Below are 17784 nucleotides of genomic sequence, written 5' to 3' on the forward strand. Positions count from 1 at the left end.
AGAGCTTGCTTCTGGGTTCAGTTGAAGTTCAGATTGAGCCCATGCTCATCCTCGCAATATTAAAAAGACAGAGGAATCCTAGTTCTCTGGTGCCAAGGTGATTAACATTCTTACAGACTAAGATGTCTTGTGTGTGAGAAATTAAATCAGACCTTCAGCCAATAAAGCAACTTATTTGCACCTGGCTCCTCCCCTTTTAGTGTATCAAACAGTTTTTGCGCTGCAACGCAGCACCTCCTTCTTTATCGCCTAGGCAAGAATGATGTTGCACTCCCCAGTCATTCTGACAATGCTTGGGTGCTGCTGGAATCTGAATGTGCACCGATCTGCCGCTGGGCTTCAGGACCTACTGGAGACTTTTGGGTACAATCGTGCATGTTCAGGGGGTTTTCTCAAGTATGCATGAAGAATGCAGAACAAGGTCTTGGATCTCAGGGTCTCTGTGCACGTGCAAGAAACCTCCATTGCCTGCTCATGTGCTGGATTGTTAAAGATGGTGGCGGCAGGGAGGGGGAACAGGGCCAACCTTATGGGCGGACTAGAGTTCCTCTTTAAAGGGTGTTGTGCAGCCACAGACTGGTTAACACAAATAGAAATGAGAACAAATCGTGAGAGAAAAGTATTTTTAGCATTTGGAATTGTCCATGATCTATGTTACTGCATAAAGCTGCATTTTCAGAATTTCGCAATATAGGAAAATAAAAGCAGAACTTAGCAAGAGAACAGTTCGTGAAAACACACATAAATTGTTCCAGATTAGTGTGTATTTGTATTGAAATGTTCTATTACAGCTCATGAGGCCGTAAATCTTTTTTGATGCTTATTGAGTAAAATAAGGTAACCTTACAGCAACTGAGATTTCATTTTTCTTCCTTTGTATAGTTTCTAAAGCCAGTTTTAGGTTATTTTAACTTTAGCTGGGCTACTAACATTCATTACTGATGCTGGTTAGCAATCCTAAAACCATTATTAGCAACAATCAGGTTTTGTGAGAAACAAGACCCAACCAGTTCAAGAACACAAGCAAGTATAGCAGTTGTCATTCCCAGCATGCGCTTAATGTAACTGGTTTGGAAAACCTTTAAATCAATGGGTTTAGTTCTGCTTTAAGGCAGCACAGTAATACATGGTTTACATACAGGAGGTTGCTTGAGATAAGCTTCCTTTAAACATGGAGTTTCTTAAAATTGATCCTAAAAAATGTTTTCCTTGCTGGTGTGGTGTGCAGAATTGTGCCGGGCCTGAAGACTGGAAATGCTCTTATGCTGCGCACACACGATCGGAATTCCGGCCAGAAAAAGACCGATGAGAGCTTTTCATCGGAAAATGCGACCGTGTGTATGCTCCATCGCAATTTAGCTGTCCGAATTTCTGCCAGCCAAAAATTGATAGCATGTTCTCATTTTTCCAGATGGAAAAACTTTCTATCGGAAATTCCGTTCGTGTGTATGCAATTCCGACACGCCATGCTCAGATTCAACTAGGAGATAGAAGCTATTGGCTACTGGCTATTGAACTTCCCTTTTCTAGTGCCATCGTACGTGTTGTACGTCACCGCATTATAAACAATCGGAATTTGGTGTGACCGTGTGTAGGCAAGACAGCTTGAGCCGAATTCCATCGGGAAAACCATCAGAGCTTTAGTGTCCTGTCCTAGTATGTTAGGCCAACTCCTCAGATATCCAGGAATGTCACTGAAATATACCTGCTCAACAAGAACCTGGCCCTAATGCTGGGCCAACCTCTCCTTCACAAGCAGGTATCTGACCCTACATGAAACTTTCCACACTGCAGACACATCACAATGGCACATCATGGGCTATAATTGTCCCCTCTGTTACAAAGATGGACCCCCAAATTAAGAAAACTGTATCTAATCAGACACAAGTTCTCCAAGATGGCCCCTGGAGTTCATGGCAGAAGACACACTGGTGCCATGCCTGGATCCCTTCTTTAGAATAAAAAGGAGGCACTTCCCCAGAAAAACAATTCCAAATAAAGTGAACATTTACCCTCCTCCCACCAATTTTTTTTTACCCCTGCTTACTGGGCGATGTTTTCTGCACTGTTCAGATACTCACCCACCCAATCAGATCCATCCTTGTCCTGCTGAGATCCTCTTGTTGTCTGCCACCATTCAGTCCTGCACTGCCATGTTGTATGTGACTTCAATGAGAGGCTCATCTGCTCTTCCAGGTTCAGCCAGCAAGCCTCCTGATAACACCCACTAGGACCTCTCCCCTTCTACCTTATGAATGAAGGAAAATGCCCCCTGGGATATGTAATGTGCATAGCGAGTACTGACCACATCATTTGCTTAGGCAAGTGATGTACATGGGGGACGGGTGGGGTTGCACAATTTACTAAAAAAAAAAAAAAAAAGCGATGGGTGCTATTCATGTAGAGGAGGGGAGGGGGATGGAGAGGAAGGAATGTTATGTTGAGGGTGAAGATCTGCCTTAAGTAACTGAAGATGGTGAAATGGAAAACTACATGCCTAACACCTGGTTTAATATGGCCCCATTTATGACAGAGCTTAGATATCACAGTGTTTTCTCCAAGGTGCACCTGTATTTTACGAGTCATTTAAAAAATTCAGGCTCCTATATGGAGCCTACGGTGTCCTTTGCAGTGTTCTCAGCATAATGCTAAAAAGAACATTCTGTGACTGGAGAAGGATTGGACATGCAATGGAACTCTCCATTTTTTTTTCATTTATTTATTTGAATACATTTCATTCCCAAAGATATTTTCTAAGGGGTTGGAGGCACTGGACGCAGGAGAAAAAAAAAAACTTTCAACACAAATGCAGTATAACTCATTTATGTGTTGGGAAGAAGGTTGCAGTGGTAATATATTTACTACAGTTTGGGGATTGGCAGATCATCCTTTTCAATTTAAGATCTGCTAATCTATGGGAATGGGGGATGATCTTGTACCTATGGAAGCAGGCAGAGAGAGAGAAAAATGCAAAGTGTTCTCTGATTGGACGAGGTGAAGAGCGTGACAGCAGCATCCTGCCTCTCAACCTCATCCAATCAGTCAATGCTTTGCATTTATTCAGAAAATGCACAGGACTCTCAAATGGTGTTGGTGCTGTGTGGCCAACCTTCTGTGTTCAGAATACAGTATGGCAGCCAATCGCCGCGGGTTACAGAAGCAAGTGGAGATGACTGGAGTAGTAGTGTGATTTCCACTTCCACAGGCATCAGCCAGGTATGGTATATACATAGTTACATTGTTCCAAGCTTTACCAGTGTAACTATGGGTAAAATATGCATAGCGGAAATTCATCCTTAACCACTTCGGCCCCGGAAGAATTTACCCCCTTCCTGACCAGAGCACTTTTTGTGATTCGGTACTGCGTCACTTTAACTGATAATCGACTTCCTTTTTTCCCCACAAATAGAGCTTTCTTTTGGTGGTATTTGATCACCTCTGCGGTTTTTATTTTTTGCACTATAAACAAAAAAAGAGCGACAATTTTGAAAAAAGCACATCATTTTTTACATTTTGCTATAATAAATATCCCCCAAAAATATATAAAAAAAAAAATTTTTTCCCTCAATTTAGGCCAATACGCATTCTTCTACATATTGGTAAAAAAAAAAATGCAATAAGCGTTTATTGATTGGTTTGCGCAAAAGTTATAGTTTTATGGTATTTTTATTAATATTTTTTTTATTAGTAATGGCGGCGATCAGCGATCTTTAATTTTTTTTCGTGACTGCAACATTATGGCGGACACATCAGACATTTTTGACACATTTTTGGGACCATTGTCATTTATACAGCAATCAGTGCTATACAAATGCACTGATTCCTGTGTAAATGACACTGACAGTGAAGGGGTTAACCACTAGGGGCAGTGTGTCCTGGGGAGTGTTTCTAACTGTGGGGGGCGTGGCTACGTGTGACACGTCACTGATCTCTGCTCCCAATCACAGGGAGCAGAGATCAGTGACACTGTCACTAGGCAGAACGGGGAGATGCTTGTTTACATTGTTTACATTAGCATATACCCGTTCTTCCTCCCCGTGAGATGATTGCGGGTATCCCCATGGTGATCGAGTCTGAGGGACCTGCGACCCGACTCACGGAGCTTGCCGTGGGTGCTGGTGCAGGCTACCTCTTAAGGGGCAATGTTTGCCTGTATGAGCCCTTCTGCCAACGTATATTGGCGAGAGGCGGTCGGCAAGCGGTTAACCGCTTAAGGACTGAGCCTCTTTCTGAGATTTGTTATTTACAAGTTAAAAACAGTTTTTTTTGCTAGAAAATTACTTAGAACCCCCAAACATTATACATTTTTTTTCTAACACCCTAGAGAATAAAATGGCGGTCTTTGCAATGCTTTCTGTCACACCGTATTTGCGCAGCTGTCTTACAAGCGCACTTTTTTGGAACAGTAAAGTTAGCCACATTTTTTTTATATTGTGAAAGATAATGTTACCCTAAGTAAATTGGTACCAAACATGTCACGTTTCAAAATTGCGCCTGCTCATGGATTGGCGACAAACTTTTACCCTTAAAAATCTCCATATGCGACATTTAAAAAATTCTACAGGATGCATGTTTTGAGTTACAGAGGAGGTCTAGGGCTAGAATTATTGCTCTCACTCTAACGATCATGGCGATATGTGTGGTTTGAACACCGCTTTCATGTGCGGGCACTGCTCACATATGAGCTTGCTTCTGCGCGCGAGCCTGTCGTTTTTTCCTTATTTATTTTACCTTTTATTTTTACACTGTTTTTAAGAAAAAAAATTGCACTTTTATTTCTATTATAAGGAATGTAAACATCCCTTGTAAAGAAAAAAGCATGTCAGGACCTCTTAAATATGAGATATGGGGTCAAAAAGACCTCAGATCTCATATTTACACTAAAATGCAATAATAAAATAAAAAAAAATACGTTTGTCATTTAAAAAAATCATTTAAAAAAAAAAAGGCCCTTTAAGAGCTGTGGGCAGGAGTGACATTTTGATGTCGCTTCTGGCCAGCAATTGTATGGAGACGGATGGGTGCCATCTTCCCCTCACTCGCCTTCATACCTAACAGGACACAAGACGCGATCGCCTCCACCGCTGCCGACGGCTTTGGTAAGCGGCAGAGGGCACCGGATCGCTGAGGGAGGGTGGGGGCCGCTCTCCCGCCGCCCATAAAAGTGATCTTGCGCCGAATCCGCCACAGAGACCACTTTTATCTTGTAGCGGACCGCCCACTGAAGAAAAGGATACCAGGGTTATGGCAGCTAGCTGCTGCCATAACGATATCCTCCTTTAACCACTTCAACACTGGGCACTTTCGCCCCCTTCCTTCCCAGACCAATTTTCAGCTTTCAGCGCTCTCGCAGTTTCAATGACAATTGCGCGGTCATGCTACGCTGTACCAAAGTGAACATTTTATCATTTTGTTCAAATAGAGCTTTCTTTTGGTGGTATTTATTCATGACTCTGTTTTTTATTTTTTGCGATATAAGCGAAAAAAGAGCAGAAATGTGGAAAAAAAACATTATTTTCTTCTTTCTATTTTAAAAGAAATCCAATAAAATCGAATTTCGGCATAAATTTAAGCCAAAATGTATTCTGCTACATGTTTTTGGTAAAAAAAATTCAGTTAAGTGTATAATAATTGGGTCGTGTGATCACGGACAGATGTACGCAAATGATCATTTACAGATGTGCACAGGTGATCACGGACATATGTGTGCAGATAATCATTGGGATGTGTGATTTTTGTGGGACAAATGTGGGGAACAGGTGTTTTTATCATTTGGGGATATGTGTTTTGGGGACATTGTGTGGGGACATGTGTGTGTTTACATTGTGTGGTGACACTAGGTTGGTGATCAGTGAGTAAAAAGCTGTAAAAAAACAGCGCATACACACTGATCACCAGCCGGCTGCAGCGATCCCCTCTCCTCTCCTCACCGGCAACCGACTCTTTGTTTACATCACATGACGGTTGTGACTGGACACGGCCGTCATGTGATCAGGAGGGCCAATCACAGAGCCCTCCTGTAGATCAGAGATGCGCCGTGCCCGGGTGACATGAGCGCATCGGGATTGTGCCACTGCGTGGGCACACGTGCGTGCGATCCCCCTCCTGCTGAGGGACGTTCCTGAACTTCCACTCAGAAGGAGAGAACGCCCACCTGGCCATTTATGTACATTGGCTGGGTGGGAAGTAGTTAAAGAGGGATTTCACTGTAAAAAAAAAAATTATTAAAAGCCAGCAGCTACAAATACTGCAGCTGCTGACTTTTAATGAATGGACGCTCACCTGTCCCAGGATCCAGCGATGTCGGCAGCTGAGACCGATCGTTCGCTCGGCTCTGGGCTGCTGCAGCCGCCATTCTAGGTGAGGTAATCAGGAAATGAAGCAATGCGGCTTCACTACTGCGCATGCGCGAGTCGCGCAGCGTAATAGGAATGGTCCGCGCTGTCTCTGGGACCCGTGTGTGTCCCAGCAGACAGCGCGCCTGGACAGGAAGAGGCATAGACTCCCGTGGGAGTCTATGCTCCGAAGTAGGTGAAAATACCTGTCTTAGACAGGTATCTGCACCCCCTCCCCCCTGAAAGGTGCCAACTGTGACACCAAAGGGGGGGAGGGTTCCGATGAGCGGAAGTTCCACTTTAGGGTGGAACCCCGCTTTAAACAGCCGACGTAAAACTGCGGTGGGCCATCCGTAAGTGGTAAAAATATAGAATTAAAAGCATTTTGTTATATTTCGTCCATCCCTGGAATCCTTCTTTAAGAAATGGAAAAAACATCTAATTATACCATCTGTTTCATGTGGAGCAGTTTTTTATTTTTATTTTATTTTTTATCCATACATTTTTTATTTTATCCAAAGAGAACATAACAATTAAGATTGTTGCACATGGTACATATCATTGTATGTGGAGCGGTTTTTAGATGTGACTTTGAAGAGAAGAATACCCCAACTATTGAGGTGATTCTAGTTCTAGGACAGTTAAAACTACATAAGCCCCCTTTTGTTTTGTGCAAGATACTGATTTCCTAATTGCCACATTCTTCCTCGTCTTGCAGGAACATGTTGTTTTCGCTTGTGGATGTGGTCGCTTATTCAGCATCGTATTTATATATAGCCTTTTTTTTTTTTTTTTTTTTTTTTAACTTAGTGCTATAAATGCCATGTCATACACTTCAGCATCTTCTGTTTTGGTTCTGGAGGTTTTATTTGACCCCAGAATTTGTTACACGTCAATAAGGAAGCCTACTCAGGAAACGCATATTTATCTACATTAACTACTTTAAGTCTGAAGCAATTTTTTAAATGTTCTCACACATTTTACAATCAGCATTTTTTTTTTTTTTTTTTTGCTAGTAGATTACTTAAAACATCAGACAGGCCATTAGGCAGGGCTTTTTTCTCACAGAATAGGTTCAGTCATTCTCTCCACCTTGACCTACCTCTGAGTCCCTTGTCTCCGCCACCTCCTAGTATTGCCCCTTTTAGAGAATACAAGTACAAATACAAGCCAGATATCATTTTGTGGTGTTAAATAATTTGTATGAAATTGTTTAATGATACTAGACCCCACCAGCAACAACAAATCCCCCTCATTAACAATAGATCTCCCAGCAACAATAGACCCTCCCGCCAGGAACAAAATACACCACCCCAGCAGCTATAACACACCATAATCAACAATAGATCTGCCCAGAAACAAAAAGACCCCTGCTGGCAAAATTAGATCTCCAGCGCACAGATCCCCCCAAAACAACATAAGAATCCCAGAGCAAAATATCCCCCACCAGAAACAAAAGATCCCCTGCAATGGCAGATCCCTCTAGCAACAATAGACACCACCCAGCAGTCAGCATCAATAGACCCTCCAACACACCCCAGCCCCCTTTTCCAGTACTCATTCTGTGTTTGAGATGCATTCCCCTGCATTCCCGCTAAAAAAAAAGCCCTGGCGTTAGGTAAATACCCAATACTTACAAGTAAAGAGGGCATATGAATCATGACTCCTCTTCCTACATGATAGTGCTGGTGCTTGGTGATTATTGGTCTTGCTCTTGAGATGGGTGCTGGGAGTGAATCCTCAACCCTATGTAATTCTACATCTAAAATGTTATACAGTTCAAATATAACTTGAATATAGCCATTTTGTTAAAAAAAAACTATTCCGCTTTCCCTGTATATTTTTAATTTTCTCCAGAGATGCTTATGAGCTCTACTGTATATGACTGGCACTGCCAAGCAGTTTCATGTACTTCCCTGCTACCATAACTGTGGCTAGATCCATGTGTAACTAGATCCAACATGGTAGATAGTAGTGTTTGAAAAAACGGGATGGACAACCAAAAGGACATGGAAACGTGCAGAAAATAAAGAAGGGGGAAGAAATGTTAAAACAAGTGATAAATGGAAAATAAACGACAGATAATAATGTGAATTAACGTGACTATAATTCTCGTTGCGCAAAAGTTTTAGTGATAGATACGAATGGTTATTTTCTAAATCTGTTTAACAGTGCATAACATTGCCACATCTCACCTGTTTGGATGACTCATGTAGAGCCTACAGTACACAATGTGGGAGTGATAGTCTTCCCCCTTCATCTCCAGACACGTGCACATTATGGAAGATAATGTCAATGCACAGTGGAGAAGAACCATCTTAGCATGTAATGTGCATGGTCATGACACCAATTCTGATCCTTCTGACACTATTAAGCACGGTCATAACTTCAACCTAGAGTATAGTTTACTGGAACTACTTGTAATGTACTATAGTCTTTCTCGAAAATCTGAAAATTTACAATTATTCCTATAACTCTGTCTCAGATCCTTATAAAATGATGACCTCCAAATGTATCATTGCAATTATGGGGTCTCTGCATTGCAAAAACAAGCAAGAGGTCAGGGTAGGCAGCAAACAAGAATCATACAGTATCAGTTAGAGGTGAGGGCTGTAGAATGTGTTCTATTTAGGGTTCCTTGATTTTAAGGAAGAATAACTAAATATTAAAATAAGGGTTTGGTTTATATAGGTATAGGCATATACAGAAATTCTAACTAAAAGATAAAGGAACAAGGGTAAGGGAAACACAGGTGATAGGAAGAAGTCTACTTTCTAGAACAGCATATTTATTCTCACTACAAAAGCCATGTATGCCAAGGCTCTGTCTCACTTTGAACCTCACCCATTTGTAAGTCCGGAGAGAATGACATCTTTGATACATCATTAAAGTGGAACTCCACCCAAAAGGGTAAAGTGGAGCTCCACCCAAAAAGGGAAGTTCCGCTTTAAGACATTCTCCCCCTCTCTTCTGCCTAACTTGGCATGTAATTTTGGAGGGGGGGCAATTCTGCTCGGATTGCCTAAGCTATCCAAGTGGAAGTTTTACTTTTCCCTTCCCTCCCTCCACATCACAGGTCCCAGAAAACTGCTGGACCATTCACAAAACGCAGATCGGCTCATGCATTCCCAGTAGGCAAGCCAGCTGTGAAGCCAAAAGCCGCACAGCCAGCTGCCCGCAATTAGCATGCTGGCACCACGAACCCAGAGGCTAGTGAAGACGGCGTTGGGTCCTTAGAAAGTACAGTAAGTGTCCATTTATTAAAAGTCAGCAGCTATAAAATTTGTAGCTGCTGACTTTTAATGTGTTTTTTTTTTTTTTTTTACAGACTGAACCTCCTCTATTTAAGTACCCACATTTATCGGCGTATAACATGCACATGCATAACAATTTTAAGAGGGAAGTTTAAGGAAAAAAAATATTTTTACAGTACACAGTCCCCCTCCCCCTGCACAATATACAGTCCCCCCCACAGTACACAGCCCCCCATCCAGTATACAGCCCCCCTCCCCCTGCACAGTATACAGTCCCCCCACAGTACACAGCCCCCCATCCAGTATACAGCCCCCCTCCCCCTGCACAGTATACAGTCCCCCCACAGTACACAGCCCCCCATCCAGTATACAGCCCCCCTCCCCCTGCACAGTATACAGTCCCCCCACAGTACACAGCCCCCCATCCAGTATACAGCCCCCCTCCCCCTGCACAGTATACAGTCCCCCCACAGTACACAGCCCCCCATCCAGTACATAGCCTCCCTGCCCTCTCAGGAGGCTCTCCTGGGACAGCACTGCCAGCATACTCTACAGTTAAGAAAAAAATCACTGCCAGCCCTCTTTCCACTGCTACTCCTGGGTCACTCATATTGTAAAAACAAAGCTTCCATATACCTCATTAGCTCCATTTTTTTTCACTGACCTGGTCACATGACTGCTCTCCTCTGACGTTACATAGATGGTCATGTGACCACTCTCCTCCTCCAATCTAAAGCTACACTCAGAGGAGGAGGAGGAGGAGAGCAGCCAGAAAAAAATGGAGCTATTGAGATATTTAGAAGCTTTGTTTTACAATGACACTGACACGGGAGCAGTGGTGTAGGATAAGGGGCTGGCAAGTGATTTTTTTCTCAACCTTAGACTATGCAGGCAGCGCTGTCCCAAGGCTAGGAGAGGCGGGGGGGCAGCCTGACCCCTGCCCCCTGTTGGTAAAACATATTGTCAGCGTTAAATCCCTTGTTTACCCTCTATTTTCAGGGGGAAATAGTGCGTGTTATACACCAATAAATATTTTGACCTCTTATCCAAGTAGTCAAAAAAAGTCCATTGTTGTCCTTTGTTCCACTCATGTTACCTCTGAAGATAAGTAGTCAATATGAAAAGAGTTTTCTCTAAATGCCACCCATGCCGAGCAGGTAGCCTCTTGTGCTCAGTAAGCACCATGGCAGCTGCTCAGCATGGGACTTGGAAACTAGTGTGGATCACTAGGCAAGTAGGCAGAACAAAACTCTGGATAGCCGCACACTGGAAAAAGACTTGAAATCCCGTGTTTTATTGAAAAATCGTAGGTCACATCACATCAAGTAATGCACAGCAAATAGAAAAGGAGGGTGCAATAATTCTGACGCGTTTCGCACTGGAATCAGTTCTTACTCTGGAGGGCTATCTTGGAGAGGTGGTTTTTCTTTCTCTAGTGTGGATCACTGTAGTAGAGGTGCCTACTACAGCGATTTCCAGCTCCCATGGGGATAACACAGGTATGGCATATACAGTAATTACAAGTTGACCAATATAGCTATGTCAAAATTGTCTTACCTAAACTTCAGCTTTAACTGCAGCAGGTGCAAATAAGGTATCCATCCTGCCAGGCAGGGCTGTGCCATATGGCAGAGCTTTGTAAATGTTGTAACTTGATGGATACAAATACAAATTATTCGACAGGAAAAACAGATCCCTTATATTATGTTTAATCCATGTATTTTAGCTGGTTTGCTGGGAGTCGAGCTTTAAAACAATTACATTTAAAACAAAGCTTTATAACAATAAGAAATAAAAAAATATAGTTGTTTAAATTCATTTTTCTTTTGTGTCAGATAATGAGAGCACAGACCGAGATTCTCCCATTCCTAAAATGGCCCTCCGAGAGTACCAGCTGGAAGTGGCCAAGCCAGCTTTGGAAGGCGAGAATGTTATTATTATATGTTTGCCCACAGGAAGTGGGAAAACTAGAGTGGCCGTGTTCATCACCAGGGACCATCTGGACAAGAGACGGGCAAAAGGCTTGCCAGCAAAAGCTATTGTTTTAGTCAACAAGGTATTGAATTTTTGTTTTTTAGTTTTAAAACTCCCTGACACTGTGGTATTTTCAATGACTAATTCAAGAATTTATGTATTTCTCTTTCAGTAAAAATTAACCAATTTTAGCCTAAATATACTGTATATGGTATATTCTTCAAAAACTTTTATAAGAACTATGCATATATTATTATCACTTACAAACCAGCAGCAATTTCAAAGTAATTTTCATCTTTCACTAATAACTTTATTTTTGTGGTTCCCCCCCGTCCTGATTACCCTAGTGTCTCTTAAAACAGTTCTGAACGCCGGGAGGCTGGGAAGAATTGGCGATCATGTGACCACCGTCACAGTGGGCACATGATCAGAAGCCAGTCCTGCTAACCACTAATCTTTAGTCTGGACTGAGAGCTGTCTTTGACAGCTTCATCCATGTGCTGGGTGTGCCCCAACTTTTGCCACCGTACGCAGGGCCGTCTTTAATATTGATTGGACCCTGGGCAAAAATTTTCTTGGGCCCCCCCCCCCCCCCATTCAATTTCACTCCCCATCTGCTCTGAGACATACAGCAAACTGGTAGCTGCTATTTATTGTATCAGATCAGGCAGCAATTGTGATTGGTTGCCAGCAGTTACAGCTATCATTACTGCTTACTGACTGGTTGCTAGAGGGTACAGCACACATTACGGCTCACTGATTAGTTGCTAGAGGTTACAGCAAATGATTTCTGGTTGTTAATTGGTTGCTTGAGATTACTGTACAGTATTACTGATCACTGATTGGTTTCTAGAGGTTACAGCACATCATCTCCTCATTTCACTGTGATATACATATGAATGCCGCCTTTATTTACATATCAATGCCACAGACCGCAGCTATTTACTTATGAATGCTGCTGCTATTTACATATGAATGTCGGTTATTTACATGTAAGCACAGGGTCTGCAGGTGAGTCATTTGTACACAACAATAAGGCAGAGCTGGGCAGCATTAGTAGCAGCACTTCACATTGAGATATTGGGACACAGCACAGGACTAACATTTCAAAGGACAAGGGAATTTAAACTGGGATAGTTGGCAAGTATGAGGCAGCTGCTTTGGGCCCCACAACAATGATAGGACCCAGGGCAGCTGCCCCTTTTGCCCTGCCTTAAAGATGGCCCTGACCGTACATATGTTTTAGGTGGTCTTAAAGGGTTAGAGAATAGACAACAGTGATTACAACACATGTAGCGCCTACCCAGATTTTCTGGGAGCCTGATGGTGACTACTGGGGGTAGGGATGGCTGACATATATTCTCAGGGCGTAGGTTTGTGGGCATGGTTGGTGATGAACAAGAAGGAACATTGGGCGGCAGTCACTTTTATGCTTTAAACAGAGTGAAGTTTATTTCTTGAACAGGAAAAAATGTGGGAGAGAGGGGACAGAGCACAGGACACCCTTAATAATGATCAGCAATAATCACCAAGATTCCCTTGGATGAGTTCTCTCTTGAAGTCGTCCCAACCACTTCATAATCTCCAGCTCATGAAGAGTCCTCTCTGGTGCTTCCTTAGAACTCCATCCCTCTCATGCCGCATACACACGATCGGAATTCTCGTCGGAAAAAGCTCTGATGGTTTTCCCGACGGAATTCCGACGGAATTCGGCTCAAGCTGTCTTGCCTACACACGGTTACACCAAATTCCGATAGTTTATAACGTACGACAAGACTAGAAAAAAATAATTTCTGGATCTTTAGCAGGCTTTCCTCAACAGAATCTTGAACACCCGGATAGGCCTCGGACAGGCCTAGCAACCAGCAGCCACCTGGATAGGCTTTAGGGCAAGCAGCCAGGAACTGTACACACATCCACCCAGGCCACAGCCCTTGGCGGAAAGACTAAGATCACCTGACTTCTGTTCAATAACTAGCTTCTCCCAGCATTCATAGCAGCGAATCTGAGAAAAGTATGTTTATCCATAACTTGAATGTACTGTAGCTCATCATACTAATGCCAACAGCAACAGTGCCATCTACCGACAAAAGGGAGAAGACACAAGTGCATAGAATTAGAACAGAAGTCATTTGACCAATAAACACTACAAATTAGCCTGGCTGGCTACCACCCAGCATAACTAAATTTACCTGCAGCCCTATTCTAGGACAAGGGTGCTACACATATACATTTGCAGCTGACTTAGGATAACACCTCATTTATATTTGTTACATGTTTTCATTCACATACCATAGCTTAAAGTTATGTTACTGCTTACTTTCTACTTTCTGCTTTTTTTCTGAAAACGCCAAAACTGAGGCATGCAGAGGTGTCCAGGGAGTTATTCTTTGCCATAATTAACCCTGTCTATAATGTAGTATCTGTAGTGTGCTGGCAGATATCTGAGATTTGAGCACTGTCTGTTCTAACAAAGGCTTAAAAATCAAGTAGCTGGACCTCTTCTTTTACATGTTAATGAGTGGAAAATTAGTGTGCCCCTCATTGTCAGTGGGGACAGATTGAGTTTCCTTTTATTACAAACTGAGTCTACCCAAGGCCTACTCCAAACAAAAACGTAGGTATTTTTTTTATTATTCTTAGGTATGCTATGAGAATTAAAACACATAGCAAACATTAAGTTAGGTTTTCTCAAATTCAGCTGCAAACTTGGAAATATGCTGTAAGGTCCCAGACCAGTGTTGTAGGATCAGATCCAGGTGGCAAAAGAATAAGAAGGAGGCAAAAGAATAAGAAACACTATAAGTACAGTATAAGGAACATAAAAAAGCAGCCAATAACAGGTTTATTAATGAATGCAGATGGTGGGAAGGCCTCCCTTATACTGTAGCTTCCAAGGGTCTGTTGCAAGGAGAGAGCATTAAAAAGAATAGAGAAAAGGAAGAGGAATGAGTCAACAAGGGAGAGGAAAAATATGTAGGAAGGAGTGAAGGGAGTGACGTGACATAGAGTAGTCCCTAAAGGACCAGATCCTGGACTGGTCTGGCTGTTAGGTTCCATTACAGCAGTCAGGCACACGGTAGTTCACAGTGATTTGAATCAGAATACAGGCTGTATGTGTTTTTGGCAGTTTATGTTGCTAAAAAGAACTAAAAAGATACTCCAAAAACCTCTAACAAAATGGTTATGGAGGACTCTAACTCTGATCTCCTCCTTCCTGGAATGCCACAGCTCTCAGGCTGGGTCTTACTCCCCCAGGAACAAGAGGAAGCTGTTCTAGGCCCCAATCCATGTATACCCCTTTCAGACTGCTGCTGGTCACACTCTCCTGACCAGGGATTGGCTGAAGAGGCATGAATATGCAGGCCACTATATCCCGTGTTTCAGTGGGATTCAGGGGAAAGTAGCTGAGCCTGCACCAGCAGAACTCAGAACAGACACTGGCAAACAGTAACAGCTCTACCTGGTTACAAGGAGGCAAAAACTAAATTTTTCTACAACTACAGTAGTAGCATACTGACTGTACTACATACTGGTTAGTGTTTATTTGGTCATGTTTAGGTCTTTAACCTAAACCAAACATGCACATATGTAACCTTCAAGGCTGTTGCTACTTCTAACCAGACTCCCCAAAGTAAGAGCTTTTAGATAAATTTTATATGCATTGCAGACTGTTGTTGGTGGATCTACATTGAGGGAAGTAAGGATTGTTGCAAAGGAGGCTTTAGTGATGGATAAAAGGATGCAATGGTGTTATCACCTTCGTTTGACCTCTATTGAAGCCTACCCAATGTGTACAGAATTTGTGATTCTTACTTTCTGCAATGCAGTCTATTCTAACATGTGGAAAAATGGTGTAATGTATGTATAAACTGCAGAGTGAATCAAGTCAAAAACTGGTATTTTAAAATGGGGTCCTTACAGAAACATTGAACTACCCAACAAAGGCAAATGTTTTATAAGAAGGTATTGTAGCACCCTCTAGGTTGTGCTACTAGAAGTGTAGTACAGGTAAAACATAGTGTGGCTCAGGGATAAACCTGAGTCATTGAAACTGGGTCGGGGTTATTATAGGCAAGGGCTGGATGACTCATCCTGGCAGCTCTCTGGTGCCCCCCTGTTTCTAGAATGTTGGAGAACATCCTAGAAAATAGTGGGCAAACGCTAGGAGGGGCTGCCTTGAATATTTATGGGCCCTAAGCCAGTCCTATGAGAGAACCAAAGAAGACCTTAAATAGACATGAGCCATGTCAGAAAAGGAGGTTGAAGTGGAAGATGGAGAAGCAATGCTGAGAGAGGCTGTCGGTGGCCCTTGAGGGACCCCTTACGGGGGGTGGGGGGGTTTACCTTGGGCTGGAGCTCGGGAAGCTGGCCTGGAAGAATCCCACCACAGGAGGCAGTTGGAGGGATTCAAGCCTGAGAGGCAGCTGAGAGAGCAAGAAAAGACAGTGAGTACTGTAGTTCAGCATGGTGCAGGGACAGAGAGGGGGAGAGGCTGTCAGCTGTAGCAGTGTTCTCTTGAAGACCACAGTGTGCCATCTTCATATAGCTTTGCCCTGGGGAATCCCCATGTGTTTGTTAGTCAGGAGGACTGGGAAGAGAGAAGCAGCCAGGTGCGGCTGGTGTCAGCCAGACGAGCTAGCATTTTCTGAAAGCAGCGGAACTGGGATCAGTGTCCACAGGGAAGCAGAAGATGATGTGAAGTGCTGTTTCACTCCATATGTTCTACTTTTCAAGGGACTGAGAGTTCCTGCCTGTAATGGGCTGTTGCTGAACTGTCAGTTTCCTCAGGAGTGAACCATCAGAAGCTGTGCAAAGAGGAACAAAGTTTGTGCAGGTAGAAGGAAGAAGAGGAGTCTGTAAATAGGAAGGAAGTATCCCTGTAGTTGATGTGGTCATACAGAGCATCCCATAATTCCTTACCACATCCAGTTATCATCCCCTAACAAAACTACAAAAACAAGCCAAAAACGGATTTCTGTGTCTGGATGAAAGAAAGAAATGCTGAGTGACTGGCTGTGCAGCAGTGGGGAATCCTTTCACTTGCAGCCCCTATGGGGGGTAATGCGACAGTATTGTTGTTGCTATTAAAGGTATAGAAAAGAAAAATTATCTTTAATTTAATTACATTGACTGTCTTTTTGTATTGCAAAAAACAGGACAGTGCTTAGAGCTGTTTGGAAAGTCTATATATTGTACTGCCTGACATGATTAGTGTGTCCTACAGTGGCTACTGATCTTTTGAAAAAAATAGGAGGTAAAAAAATAATTGTGTTAAAAATTGTGCAACACGATTCATTTCAACATAAATATAAAATGAAATGCACAACCCACTTACAAGGAGGATCTTTACTGTTTTCTGTTATTCAGGTTCCATTGGTTGAGCAGCATTTCAAAAGCGAATTTCAACCATACCTAAAAGATTCCTATAAAATCACCAAAATTAGTGGAGATTGCCAGCTAAAGATTTCCTTTCCTAAAGTGGTGAAAGAGAGTGCTGTCATCATATGCACGGCTCAGATACTGGAAAACTCATTGATCCAGGCAGCTGAAAATAAAGAAGAAGGTGTCCGTTTGTCAGGTACGTAAAAAATTTTATACTGAAAATCAATTGTGTGTCACCTCCACTGGGAGGGTTCCACATGCGTATGCCACCAAAGCCAGCTTTAGTTGCTGGTTAGCCTTGTACCTGAATGAAAACCCAATCCCTCTCCAGTTCATCCAATCCTGCCCCATATTAAAAAGGAAAATGCTATAAGACATATTTTGGAGGATGAGAACCTTGCTTGGATGTATTGTACGTGCCTTCTCATTTGAGGGCCAAATTTCTGCATAGCTAAAATCAGGGCTGGGACAAGGGGTGGGAGGAAGGGGCAGCTGCTGGGCACTGCGGTATCATGTGAGGTGCGGGGGGCCAAGAGGAGATTGGGGCAGGGCATTTGTGTTAGGTGGGGGAATTTGGGGGGCAACAGGTGGTAAGTATTTTTCTAGGTGGGGATATTTGGGGGGGGGTGATAGGAAAGGTGATTTGGGGGTATTTGTGTCGAGAGAGAGGATGGAGGAAGAGGTAATATGGTAGAGGGGAAGGGAATCTGTGCAAGGAGAATTTTTTTTTGGGGGGGGGGGGGGGGGGAGTTGTGCTAGTAGGGATGAGTAACAGGTGTTTGTGCTAGGAGGGGGATTGGGGAGGGATTTGTGCTGGAAGGGGGGATTTGAAGTGG

The 17784-nt window shown here is 43.0% G+C and overlaps 1 protein-coding gene across 1 annotated transcript in view; it reads left to right on the plus strand.

The window, feature by feature from the left end:
* The window catches only part of IFIH1 (interferon induced with helicase C domain 1), an 89134-nt gene that overhangs the window by 27466 nt on the left and 43884 nt on the right, over window positions 1-17784 (plus strand). Inside the window, exons 6-7 of the mRNA XM_077447578.1 lie at window positions 11425-11645; window positions 16934-17144. Of these exons, the coding sequence (XP_077303704.1) occupies window positions 11425-11645; window positions 16934-17144 (432 nt within the window). The remainder of the gene's footprint in view (window positions 1-11424; window positions 11646-16933; window positions 17145-17784) is intronic.

The sequence above is a fragment of the Lithobates pipiens genome, unplaced genomic scaffold (assembly GCF_037356315.1).
Source record: "Lithobates pipiens isolate NorthernLeopardFrog02 unplaced genomic scaffold, aLitPip1_a1.2 Scaffold_22, whole genome shotgun sequence".
NCBI lineage: Eukaryota > Metazoa > Chordata > Amphibia > Anura > Ranidae > Lithobates > Lithobates pipiens.